This window comes from Octopus bimaculoides, chromosome 11 (genome assembly GCF_046866305.1).
Source record: "Octopus bimaculoides isolate indiv1 chromosome 11, ASM4686630v1, whole genome shotgun sequence".
NCBI lineage: Eukaryota > Metazoa > Mollusca > Cephalopoda > Octopoda > Octopodidae > Octopus > Octopus bimaculoides.
This window is the reverse complement of record NC_142938.1, coordinates 51,415,293-51,428,891: the sequence shown is the minus strand read 5'-3', so window position 1 is coordinate 51,428,891 and position 13,599 is coordinate 51,415,293. Positions and strand designations below refer to the sequence as shown.

The window sequence follows — 13,599 nt, the reverse complement described above, 5'->3', positions numbered from 1 at the left end:
CTCGAGAGCCATCACGACTCTGGGAGTGGGGTGGAGTAGAGTAGAAGGAGGCATCAGCTGAGCTAAAGTGTATGGTGAATGAGAGGAATAGACATGGTTGTGAAAGGGTGGTAGAAGGTAAGAGAAGACCATTCTAATGGTGGTGGGGAGTCATGGAAAGGAAATAATACCAGGAGAGAGTATGATAAGGATCGTTGGGGTGACCCAGTGGTATCGCTCCTATTGGATAATAGGAGCAGCTAGAAATGATATGAGTGGTGGTGGCGAAGTCATCATGAAGTGGTTGCATCCAACACCAAAATAAGGATCTAGACTTTTCTGTTTAACACACAAGCCCCAGGTGAGATAGCACTCTGTATTTAATTTTATTCTTTCTGGTCTTTGAATTTCACCAGAAATCTGAACTTAGCTATCATTCCTCAAAGATTGAAAAAATATGCATATTTAGCAGTTGTAGTCTAAGAGTGTAGATAGTTTGTGACCACCACCAAAGAAATTAAATTGATATTCTATCATTGTTTCTGCTTTATGTTCATAGTTAAGACATTCAACTTTTACTGGCAAAATTCACTGTAACTGCTGAAAGCATTGCAAAGTTGACATGTATTTTATTAGCTGTTAGTACTTAACTTAAACCCCTTGTTGGCCAGGTGTAGGCAAAGTATATTTACTGTCTTGAATAACTTCTTCAAGACATGGTTTTCAGTGGTGCCTTGAATAATTTATGGAATTGACCCATCCTAGAGAGTATTTATTATCTAGGGTGATAGTAAAGACACTGGAATATTATTTGCTGGATGTTTCTGATTGACAAAACATTTGGAAAATTATTAATGTAGAGAGTGTGGGGTGGGTCTGGAAAAAGTCCTAGCAGCTCAACTGAGGCATTTGAAGTAGACTGCCAAATTGAATAAATTACATCTTAATGAAAATAAAATTGGATGAAAACAATTTAATCAGAATTTTAAAGTAATCAAAACAAATTTGATAGGTTCACTTAATGGAGTAGACTTTTCATCAAAAATGTTATGTTCCACTCAGGATAATTCAGTCTTTTTTTTTTTTTTCTTGTAAATTATTGTAACTACGATAACCTTATCCAACATGTCCATCCCTTTTTATAGGGTATGATTTAAGGGAGATTTGACTGCTATTTCTAGCAGATCGTATGAGATTTGGCCAAACTCCTGGGCACTAAATCTGTGACCTAATGGGAAGAATTTTCATTTATCTCATTGATAGCTTTCAGAAATGTTTGAACATAATAACTCTTGTCACACTACCTTTTGAAGTAAAAGGATTATCCTTTGTGTCTTGGACTTAGGCATAAGATTAACAATTAGTCATAATCCATGTATTAATGGGGAGAATCACCTACATGTTAATCACATGAAAAATAATGTTTCAACTTTTAAATATTATTGTATGCAAAACACTCTTTTATTTATAAGTTGTTGGAACCAAAGTTTTGACAGATGGCGTGGTTGACCTTAGGTCAAATGTCAACATGCATCTTTTTGTAATTTTTTGGCTCAGTTTTCTGTGATTTGAAGCTAGAAGTAATCACTCAGAAATTACTGAGAGACGATCATTTTGACAGAATGTAGTGTTTGTTATATTATTTTATGATCACTTAATGAAAGTAGGAAATTATAAGCAATCGGCATTTGTTAAATTGAAATATAATTTTTTTCCCCGTGCTATTAACATTAGAATACCCTAAAAATATTTCGCAGAAAGTTAACAAAAACATAAGGATGAGTAGAAATTGAAATTTGAAAAGCATAAACTTTGGTGTTGAAGCATAGAAAACTGAAGAAATTATTTTGAGGTAAAACAAAAGACAGAGAAAGCAACTCATCCGCCTGGAGGTTGCCGATCAGTGTCTTCGTTATTTACATAATTTTCTGATTATAAAATGAAAGAAATACCGATTATTGTTGTCATAGTCTGTGATCAGGGCTGGCCTAATGGTAACAGGGAGCAATTTTCTGTTCCTTTCCCCGGACGCACTTGAATGCAAAACTTCTTTATCCGATTTGTCCTTCTTTTCTAAGACAATAGTATGATTTGAGAGTCAGCTGATATTTCTAAAAGGGCGAACGATCAGGCAGAAGTTCCTTTCAAGTGTTCTATAAGCGTGGAGTTTGCTAATATAAAAACATTGTAGGCAACCTTACTGACGAAAAACTATAAATATTTTTTCAGTTGAATGTTCTTCCTTTCCCTCCTCGATTATATAGTTGCACTGCTCTGTCTTTTCTATATTGTTAACCAATATAGACCTAACACGTTCGTTGTACTTAAGCGACCGGTTTCTGCAAATAATACAAAGAAAAGGTCACTTTATCATTTGTTCAAATTTCTATTACTTATGAAATTAGTGACAATTTTTTTTATGATTCTTACCTAACTTTTGTATAGTAAAAACAAAAAGAAAAAGTGTTTCGAAGGACGGAGACCACGTAGTGTATTTGATGGCATAAAAGGTAGGCAGGCATGTTAGAGGTACTTCAATTTCGGGAAAAAAGAAAGATTCTAGTTCATTAAAACACGTAATTATCGACTCAGCTTTGCATATAGGACCTGAGGTGATTTGTTTTTTTATTTGACATTTTTAAAATTATTTTTTGGTGCTGTTTGTGTAGGAAATGCGCCTTACATGCAGAGAAGACTTTTAAAAGCCATGTCACCTCATTTATGTTTTGGCAGAGCATTTTTAAAGCATGAGGGGTCTGTCAACGCATTCTACATTTTCCTGTTTCCAAACAGTAATGTCATGTGCCAAACAAAATCATTTTCTTGATTTTTGGAGAGAGATCCCTGGCCGGCGGAGTTCACTATTCGGGATCAGTTTTCTCTTGTTGTCCTTCCAGTGAGCTAACTAATGAACATCATGCAATATATTGCGACAATCACTTCATTTCAGTTGGTAAACAATACAGCGCTTGCCAGAGTTTCGACCTTTTAGTTTGGGTTCAAACCCTGCTAAGGTTGATTTTTTTTTTAATCTTTTTTTTTTTTTTTTTACCTTTCATCAGTCGATAGTGTGTGTTAAAGGTGTTTCTGACATACTTTAAACTTATCGATTATCTGACTGCTTTTTATTTATTTATTTATTTACATTTACATTTATTTATATTTATTGACTGAGTGACTGTCAGTTCATTTCTAAATTTCCCCGTCTGCCTCCTTTAGGTGGTTGTGCTTCTATGTTGTCGTTCGAGTTAAGAATATCTGAAGCAATTTTTGAACCAGCTGTCGTCTACAAGTTACTATTTATTTTTGTTATAATGTAAAATTATTATTTTTATTATTACTACTGACACGGACTTATCGACAAATAAGTTATGCAATTTCCCCCAACCTTTTCTACAACCAGGATCCTCTCAGCCGATTTAATTAGCTTCGACAAAGTCGATGTTGTTCTTGTTTGTTATTCATTATTTATAGTATCGTGGTTGCTCTTTTAAAGCAAGTGCAATATAAACACCGGGTTTATACTTACAATAATAGTGTAATAACTAGATTACTACCAGGAATCATGTTATAACTGTTGGAAAGGTCACAAAAATGGATATTTTGGGTATGTACGTGTTCAATTACTGCACTTTTCTGTCCAGTTTATTTCTTTTAATATTTGTGAAAAAAAAAAAGAACGCATTAATTTACAGTTGCTTTTTTTATTCTTTTGTGTTGCTCATTCACTATTTGTCTGAATGCGTTTTATACGTTAATATTTCTAACATGCAAGTTTACTCCGCTAATCGATTCGTTTACGCATACGTATACACACGTGTATGTGCGTATGTGTACGTATATTGGATACATACAGACACACGTGTATATATGTATGTATACTATGTTGTACTTATGACATATCTGTGGGGTTTCTTTTAGCCAATATTGTATGTTATAATGAATGTAAATATTGCGTCAACGAACAACATACTCATGGACAGAAGAAAAAAAAAACAAAAACGTAACGGCAATCAACTGTTTTGTATCTTGCCAGCGGCTGTGCACCCCCTTCAGCAATTCTCTCTTTATAAACCCACTGATGTTAATGACCAGAGTAAACTAGACGCACCAAATTGCATATTTAACATTTTCCTATCACAAACCACTTTCCTGAGTATATTGGGTGTTTTTTTGTTTGTTTGTTTGTTTTGGTGGTCGGGGAACATCAACACTAGAGGATGAATAGAGGAAACTTCGTAAGTCTTATCATTCTTTGCTTATTTGCCAACCACTTTACTATACTAAGGATATTAGCTATATTTTGTGGTACCAGCACGACAGCATCTCTCTCTCTCTTTATCTATCTCCCGCCGGCCACTGTAAGCGTGGAGGGGTTTGTCAGCTTTGTTGTGGAACCACAGGAGGGTTGGTGCCTTGTACATGGGTCACTGTAGAGACCACTCAGAGCTGAAACATATCGACCTGGGAGGGGAAATAGGAGAGGAGCGAGACCAAAAGTGGGTGAAGCGTGGCGGTGAGTAGAGTAATAGCCGAGAGAACTCCGTAAACTTGGGTGTGTACATTTGCTTAGATGACCAAGGATGGAGTTGGAAGAGTGGTTATAGAGGGATCAGGATAGCTACATGGAAGAAAAGGGCAGTGGTGTGATGTAAGCAGCAAGTTTATATGGGGTGAAATTCAGTGGGAAGTGATTGGCAAAAACAGATGTGGACAAAGTTAAGGGTGAGTGATGGGATACGATAAGGGAATGGCAATAGAAAGTTGAGAGAGTTGAAAGTGTGATGGTTAGTAGTAAAGAAGTGGGTAAAGGTAATGCAATAGAAAAATGGGATTATAAAGATGTGAGGATGGTCCAATGCAGTCTCATATACGTTGGCCTAGTGAGAAGAGATGATAGCAGACCAATGCAGTCTCCAGTACATTGATAATTGATATAGGCCTCGTGAAGGAATGAAATAAGAAATAGTGTGATGAAAGGGGTTTAAAGAGTGTGAGTTGAGGAGGGGCAAAAACAAGATGTATGCTTAGCAGAGTACATACTACCTCCGGTTCTAAACCCACTATCCTTGTGTCATGGTATGTTTTGCTGGTGATTGGGTCTTCTCATCAATTTGGTTATTTGTCATCACAGTGGGATGCAAAACCTTTAGATCAGCCTACATCACTTCATCCTATAGTTCTATTAGCTTGGAGTTTTCATCACTTCTTTATGCAATATTCACCCTCCATATGCATTATATATAGCCAAACTAATGCAACCTCCACTCTTCTGCTACATTGGTTCCTCTTATGCACAATTTTCTCTTAGCACTTTTGTACTCTGGTGTTCATGTACACTAACATTACTCATCTATTATAGCATACTTGCTTCATTTCTTTCATTCTCTTTTCAAGATAAAAGGTATCTATAACTTGTTTTATATATATATATATATATATATATATATATATATAACAAGTTAAGGTGAAGAATGAATTTAGAGCATCTTATCAGTTACAGCTGTTTTGGTATTACTGAGTTTCTAATGCCATTGCATGTAAATGACTCCATGTTAAAAGTTATGCAATATATGTAGTTGGTTATTTTCAAGTAGCTCTTCCTCAAACTGGCATCAACATTGTGCATTGTATTGTATATTGCTTATACAAGGAAGAAACATGGCAGTCAGTCATCATCATCATCATCATATGTCTGTTTTTTTCATGCTGGCATGGATTGGATGGTTTGACTGGAGCTGGCTAGGAAGAAGACTGCATTAGGCTTCACTGTCTGTTTTGGCAATCACCAGTATAAAATACAAATAAAAATGAATGAAGATGGATAAAAGCAGGACAATAATTAAAAGAAAAAAAGTTTAAGTGGAAGAAGAAGAATCTGATGGTTAACAATAAATTGAAATAAGGGTATACTACCAGAAATGAGACCATTAAGGAACAAACCCCAGATATAAAAATAATAGAAGCAGTTCTATTAATGGTAGAAGATGGGAGTTTTGTGGATTGAAAAATAGAGAATGTAATTGATACCATCTTGAGACCCTATGATGGGGAGGGGATGTAGTGGAGTTGCAGATGATGGAGGGACCTCATTGGCAATAAAACTCAGGTGATAGTTGAGATATTATCATTTATTATATGGTTGGAGCCTGAAATCAGATATAGGACAGGAAGGATAGGGGAAGAGAAAATGACCAGACAGACATCATAGTTTTGACTTATGAGCCTTGATCTCAGCAATGAGATGAGAGAGGTAAAAACACATTTTGTTGGAATGAGTGGGCTAAAAACAAATAAAGGAAGTTAAGACAGAGCTGAGAATGTTTAAATTCTGATTAAACTTAAATATTGGTGTGAAAAATTAGGTAAACAACTAGCTTAACTGTTAGCTATTTAGTAATTTATTTAAAACCACTGTGTTGAAAAGACAGAAAGTAAATAATGGGACCACTTGCAGGGTTGAGAAGAGGTGATTTGAGATGTCCTAGTGTGATGAAGTTGGAAGTGTTCTATGTTAGTCTGAGTATCCCAATGACTGCCACCCACTAGTTAATATAAGAAAGTAAATGTTGTGATGCTGGGACTCAGTTATGTAACCTGAGATTCCATAAAATGAGAAGCTGATATCTTTAACAGTCAGAAATGAACACAATTGGGTAAGGGGATAGTTGTTCATAGGCTAATTTTCCTTTTACTTATACAAATCCCACGAGAGCATTGGGGTTTAAGGATGAATAAACAAAAAAATTTTTTTCAATAATATATAGGCACAGGCATGGCTGTGTGGCAAGAAGCTTGCTTCCCAACCACATGGTTCCAGGTTCAGTCCCACTGTGTGGCACCTTGAGCAAGTGTCTTCTGCTATAGTCTCAGACCGACCAAAGCCTTGTGAGTGGATTTGGTAGATAGAAAGTGAAAGAAACCTGCCGTATATATATATATATATATATATATATATGTATGTATATATATATATATATATATATATATATATAAATCAATCATGTGTGAGTTCCCCCACCAGTGCTTAACAACTGGTGTTGGTGTGTTTACATTCCTTTATCTGAATGGTTCAGCAAAAGAGATCGACAGAATAAGTACCAGGCTTTAAAAACAGAAAAAATACTGGGATCGATTCATTCAACTAAAATTTTTCAAGATGGTGCCTCAGTATGGCTGCAGTCGTAAGTCCCATATCAGTTCAGCCAGAGATGTATATTTGCACTTATCTAGACTCTTAAATGAATGAGTGTGGTTGTAAAATTCTCATTTAAATGGATATGTTGCCCTATGTAATAAAAGGATTCTGTATTAGTGGGTAAACTGCTATTATAAATTATCTACCTTCTCAGGTACTGATTAGCTAGCAGAAATTTAGAAGAGATTTTACATCTACATAGATTGGCATTTGGGTAGGGGACCAATAAGATTAGGTTTCTTTACAGGTCCTATGAAAGTTCTGCTCGGTAGTTTTCTATGCTCCATTGTGGGCGATCTTGAAGATCCACTATTGTGTCAGATTTAATATTAACATGTTCTGCTGAAAGGTTTATTGGACCCCTAGAAGTATTAGCATACAGTTTTCTATTGTACATGGCAGCTGTATTGTTCGTCAAGTTAAGTGTGGTGGAGTACAATAATTTGTTCCTGTTAAATAACTTGTATCTGTGTGTTGGTGGAAATAACTTATTGAGGGCCCTGTAAAAGATACCAGGTATATCTGTAGCTATGTTTTCTCTCGAGTGGAAGATTGAACCATTATGTAGTTTATTTCTACACACTTTATGTGTATAATCTAAATTCACCTGACCACTGGATTTAGTGGTAGTTGTTAAATTTGTCCCATTATGCCAGAATACTGAATAGGATTTGTTAAAACTTAATGTTGAGAACCTTGCTGGTAGCAATTATATATTGTAACCTACTGCTGGAATGTTTGGTCAGACAATTGTTTCTTTCAGGTATGACACCCTTAAAAGCTTCAGATGCATTACCATGAGAGGGAGTCAACTGAATTGGTCTTTCCCTAGTGCACATATTGCAGGAATCTAAGATTCTTGGATTAGTCCTGTCTGCAGGAAATGGTTGGTTGATAGTGGTGGTGTTGATGGGATGTTGAATAAAATTGTTTTTCATTTTTCTAATGGTATGGTTATTCGTTCCACCATAACTCAGTATAAGCCTTGGCCTGATACCCTAGGTTTTAATGGCTTCTGAGTGTGATCAGTAGTGTACAGCTTTGTTCTCCTCAGACATATAAGAGATCCTCACTCCATAACCTGATCTTGTCAGACAAAGCTTCATTGCAATATTGAGCATTCTGCATGCTCTCCCTTTTTTGTGGATATTCTAGATATCCTGATACGTTATTGATAATGGATATGATAACCACTCTAGGATGGTTAATTTTTATTTATATATTGTTAGTTTCTTTACATTTGTGGTGGGGATTGTACAATTCTGAGGTGAGGTCTAGAGTTGCATGTAAGTAATTGGTTACCCTAGTGTTCCTATTCATAGTAACAGATAATCTATAACCTCTAAGAATATTCTTAATTCTCTTAGTTCTGCACTCCAGTTTAACTTGATTATACCTACAAAATGTATATCAGTCAAGATCTCAATATACTCTGCTCCTTTTATCAGGGAAGATACTTTTGATATTACATAATATATACAGTTCTTCCTTGGGTAGAGTTGCTAGCAAAATAGTAATGTCAAAATTATCTCATTTATTTTTACAATCCAATATTTGTCATTGAATGCAATTATAGTCTTTTTAGATGCTAAAATCACATGGATTGCTTTTTGGATAAAGAGGCATTCCTCATGATGAAGTCTAAGGATTTATTAAGGACAATAGAAGTAGAGAAATAATAACTATCAAGATCTATTTGATAAACTTTGTATGTTTTTTGTTATGCAAGTTTTCAAACCAGCTAATGACATGTGCCCCCCCATCCCAACTCATCTTCCTACCCCACTCTCTCTACCAGTATTCACTCACTGCATTTCCCTTCCTTTCATTCATCCCCCACTCTCCTTTTGCACTCTCATGAACTTACCTACCCACTCAACTTATCCAATTGTCTGTACCACTTCATATATATTCTCCCTGTAACTTGAGGGCATGCTCTAACACATCTCCATCACCATCTCTCTCTCTCTCTCTCTCCCCTCTCACTTTTGCAACTGGAGTAGCCATGTATTTCGTCTACTGCAAGACATCTGTTTCTGGCCCTCTACTATACTGTAACCTCTCATCACCTGGCACAGAACCATCTCCCTCGATACTACTCTCTTCTTAGTTGAGGGGGTCTTGTCTTGCAAGTTACTTGGTGACCTCACTAGTGCTGGTGCTATGTAAAAAGCACCCAGTACATTCAGTAAAGTTTTGATGCTAGGGAGGGTATCAAGCCATAGAAACTATACCATAGCAAATAGTTGAGCTGGACTCAGTCCTCTGGTTCACTGGCTGCTGTTGAACCATCCAATCCATGCGAGCATGGAAGGTAGACGTTAAATGATGACGATGATACATAAAGTGCAGGATAAAGCAAGGTGCTAGTTTTTATTATTACAAGATAATGAATAATTTAATCATACAGTTGTTTCAGTGTGTTATGTGGTAATCATTTATGTAAAATGATTGCATAATAGATTTTCAGAAGAATATTGTAATTCATTTCAATATTATCTACCAATATAAGTTGGTTGACAGTGCAAAGATACAGTTGTGTAAGCTTAAGTAGTTCATGATGTAATAAAGAAGTCTTGTTTTATTCTGCTCTCAGATATATATCCTATAAATTATTCCAATGTACAAATGACCAAGTGAAAATTGGGGGACAAATAATGTCTAATACTAAATTGAAATTTGGATATACAAAGGTTTATATAAGTTCTAAACACTGGATAATTATTATCTCAATGAAAATAACATTACTTAATTATGTATACACATTGTGCATATTAATTAATTCTGTGGGCTGTTGAAGTATGTGCAGTCTTTCTTAAAAATTGAGATGACAATTACAAGCTGCAGTTGAGTAAGATGGGACTTTGTTGAGTGTTCTTTCATTTTATGTTGGGTGAGATGTTACTGTAGTCTCCAAATGAAGTGAGAGAAGGAGATGAAGTTTTCCCTTTCCCCTTATCATAAAGGAACCAGAAAATTTACCTGATTGGATGCCATATTGCTACCCGTCCTATTGGAGGCCTTAAATTTTGCTTAGCAGCTTTCCAAAATCATCTACCTCGACATATACGCATATAGGAGGTGCTGAAAAATTCCTGGCTTTAAGAGTATTGCAAAAGGCCTGGTTGGAGGTCTTACCCTCTGAGATCTTTTACAGGGTTTAAAAAAAACCGAAGGACTGCTGCAATAAGTGTGTGGATTTGAGAAGAGAACATGTTGAATAATACTGATTCTCCTATATTTTCTTTTATCCAAAGCCAGGAACTTTTCAGCAGCCCCGCGCGCGTGGGTGTGGGTGTGTGTGTGGGTGTGTGTGTGCGTGCGCGTGCGCGTGCTCATGTATTTGCATATGTATACATATGCTCAGATATGTAGCTATATATGTGTGTATGTATGTTTGTAAACGCGCACATGCCTATAATGGCCAATATTACAGAATGTAAATAAATGATAGAAAGGATTCAGTTTTTTTCCCCTGAGATTAGAGAGATGATAACTTTCTTTAACCCTTCTGGCATTTTAAGCAGGCCATATTCTGCTTGTTTTGTGTTTAAATCAGCCAGATTTAACTTTTCACACTTACCATACAATGTCATTCTAGAACTTAAACAATTATATCATTGAAATCACGAAGCTACAGGATCATGCAGGATTAATTTTTTTAAATGTGAATAAATAAACATTACATTTGGCAGTAATCTGAATGCTAATTGGGTAAGACAGATTTAAATATAAGTGTTTTTGATATGGACAATTTCATGTGGTACACGACTGGCTGATGCATGATCTGTTGGTGGATTTGTGTCTGATCAAATGTTAGGTGCTAATGTAGGCAAGAATTTGCTTGAAGACAAAAGTGGTGTGAAATTGGATTGGCGAAGTAAACCTTCAGTTTCAAAAAAGAAAAAAAAAAAGCAACCAAATAATCATTTATTCCACAATGTGTATTGAGTCTTCCCTCATTTGATTGACTCAGTTCACTGTTTCAAAAACTCATGCACACACTTGCGCATGCGCACTTGCTCACCTTCACACTCACTTACTTGCACATTCCATCCTAGGTATTTAACTCTGGCTTGAGAAAATAACAAACTACATCTCCTCCTTTTATATTTTACTATATCCATGAAGGCTTCAGTGTATGAAAACTTTAAAACAAATATACTAAAAGGAGACTTGATAAGATTAATGAATAACATGTGCCAACTCCATGAAGTAAAGAAGCATGCATAAAACCTTGTCCATCAGACACAGTTCTCTGGCTACAACCAAAAAGATAGAATCAATGTTCATGGTGGTGATGGTGGAGGGGAGGGTGCAAAGGAAAGATTAGAAAATTATAAGAAATGATAAAAATGGAACTTAACAATGATATTGAAAAGGATCATAGAATAGGTGAGAAAGAGTAAGAAAGGTAAGGCTAACTCATGATATAATAGTAACATGTTCTAAGGGGTAATGTCTATTGATGTTATCTCTAAAAGTGAATGAACCCCAAAATTTAGGAACACTCTTAGTGCTGCAAAATTTAGGATTCCAGGATTTAGGTAAAAACCATTATATCACAAGTGGGCAGAACATAACCTCTTGATAGGACCATCTTTACTGTTAATTATTGTATTGTAACATAAAACTAAAAATCAACTGTGAAACTAGGAATACAATATCCCATATAAAAGTGCATGAAGGGCAGGACTCTAATACAATTTATATTGGTGAAACTGTGTGCAGTCTGGCTGAGAGACTGGAGGGAACTGGTATATTATTATAGAGATAATTGAAACTTCCATCAGTGTTCTATCAACATGATAGTATATCAAACATAGAAATAAAAATTGTATTGACACGCCAGCCTGATGCAGCGTTGTAACAAATAGAAGCCATATGTATATCTGTAAAATTAATTTCTACTTAATAGGAAACATGAAAGAAATAGTAACAATCCCATCCTTGCCAATCCCCCACCCAACCCAGATACCCCCCCCCCATTCCACTGTATAGAGATGTATGTATTCATGTGTGTGTGTATATGTGTACCTGCTTTTATGTGTTGAGGAGATTGATGGATTATGTGTGTGTCAGGTCCATGATCAATGTGTCCATCCATTTCCTCAGATCAGTTTCTGACTCCGTGGCCATAGTGAGAATAAAATTTTTATGCTAAGTATACTTATGTGCTAATAAGCTATAAAAATAATGGAGAAGAATTAGCAAAGACTTCCATCCCTATTGTCTGACACTGAATATATATTCACCACCACCACCACCACCTCTATATATGTGAATGGATGCATATGAAGGTCAGCTGAAAAGTTCATAGGCTGACCAAGATACTCTCATGAAATGTGACCATTTTTCAACATAGCCCCCTTGTAGTCCAGTCACTTCTTCCATCAGTGTTGCAGTGCTTGGGTCCCATTGGTGAAGAAGCTTTCATCCTGTTAGTAAAAAAAAGGCATCAATAGCAGACAGTATGTCATCATCACTGTGATACTGGTTCCCAACCATGTGCTTTTTCATGTTGGGGAGCCAAATCTGGAGAATAGGGAGGGTTGTCAACCTGTTCAAAGCTACAGTCATGCACAGCAGCCATCGAATGCAAGGACTTGTGTGCTGGAGTATTGTCCTGATGAAACAAAACCTTTTTTATCAGTTTTCCTGGGCATTTAGTCTTGATAGCCTTTAGTAACTACCTTGGCAAGGTGGCATAGTACTCTCCAATGATGGTGTGGCCCTTTTGAAGATAGTCACCAAAAACACAATGCCTTTTGCATCTCCCAAAAAACTGAGGCCATCACCTTCCCCGCAGATGAAACAACCTTGACATTCTCTGGAGCAGGTGAGGATGGGTGTTTCCACTGCATGGAAAAGCCAGAGACAAAGAGACATCTTTGTCTCTGGCTCAAAGTGATGAACCCAACACTCATCCTGGGTTAGGAAACATTCAAGGAAACCAGCTGGATCCACCTGAAACGGTGTCAGATTTTCCCATGATGTGACCAACCCTATGTGCTTTTGATCAGGTATGAGAAGATATAGCATCCATCGAGCAGAAACCTTTGTCATGCCAAGTTCATTGTGCAGAATTTCTCAACTATCTTACAGGATATGCTAATAACATTGGATATTTGATTTATAGTCAATTGCCTGTCCTCCATCATGTGATGAACATAATGTTTTCCTTGGTAGTGGCAATTGCAGGATGTCCAGACCTTGGGTCATCTTAAAGACTCTCTGAATTTAAGAGAGGAATACCTCTCTTAAATTCAGTTGCCCACTTTTGCTCTGTTGATAAATCTGAAGTGTCATCCCCTATTGTATCAACCATGTTAACATGAAAGTCCTCAGGGAGTAAATCCCTTTTCTGTAGGTACTTGATAACTCCATGATGCCAAGTGTTGCCTGTTTTCAAGAGAAGTCAC

At 36.3% G+C, this 13,599-nt stretch overlaps 1 protein-coding gene and 1 long non-coding RNA gene across 34 annotated transcripts in view; one reads left to right on the top strand and one right to left on the bottom strand.

The window, feature by feature from the left end:
- LOC128249086 (uncharacterized) overlaps positions 1 to 2,062 on the bottom strand; it is a 3,930-nt gene extending 1,868 nt beyond the window's left edge. The window contains exon 1 of the long non-coding RNA XR_008265214.2: positions 1,932 to 2,062. This is a non-coding gene — a long non-coding RNA (uncharacterized LOC128249086). The remainder of the gene's footprint in view (positions 1 to 1,931) is intronic.
- LOC106869890 (echinoderm microtubule-associated protein-like 2) overlaps positions 1 to 13,599 on the top strand; it is a 220,070-nt gene that overhangs the window by 61,671 nt on the left and 144,800 nt on the right. For 5 of the 33 annotated variants that reach the window (XM_089360003.1, XM_089360001.1, XM_089360004.1 and 2 more), the window contains exon 1: positions 2,314 to 3,586. The exons of the other annotated variants lie outside the window; for them this stretch is intronic. In XM_089360003.1, coding sequence (XP_089216129.1) covers positions 3,574 to 3,586 — 13 coding nt within the window. In that variant the 5' untranslated portion in view covers positions 2,314 to 3,573. Of the gene's footprint in view, positions 1 to 2,313; positions 3,587 to 13,599 lie in introns of those variants that run through there. 33 annotated transcript variants of the gene reach the window in all.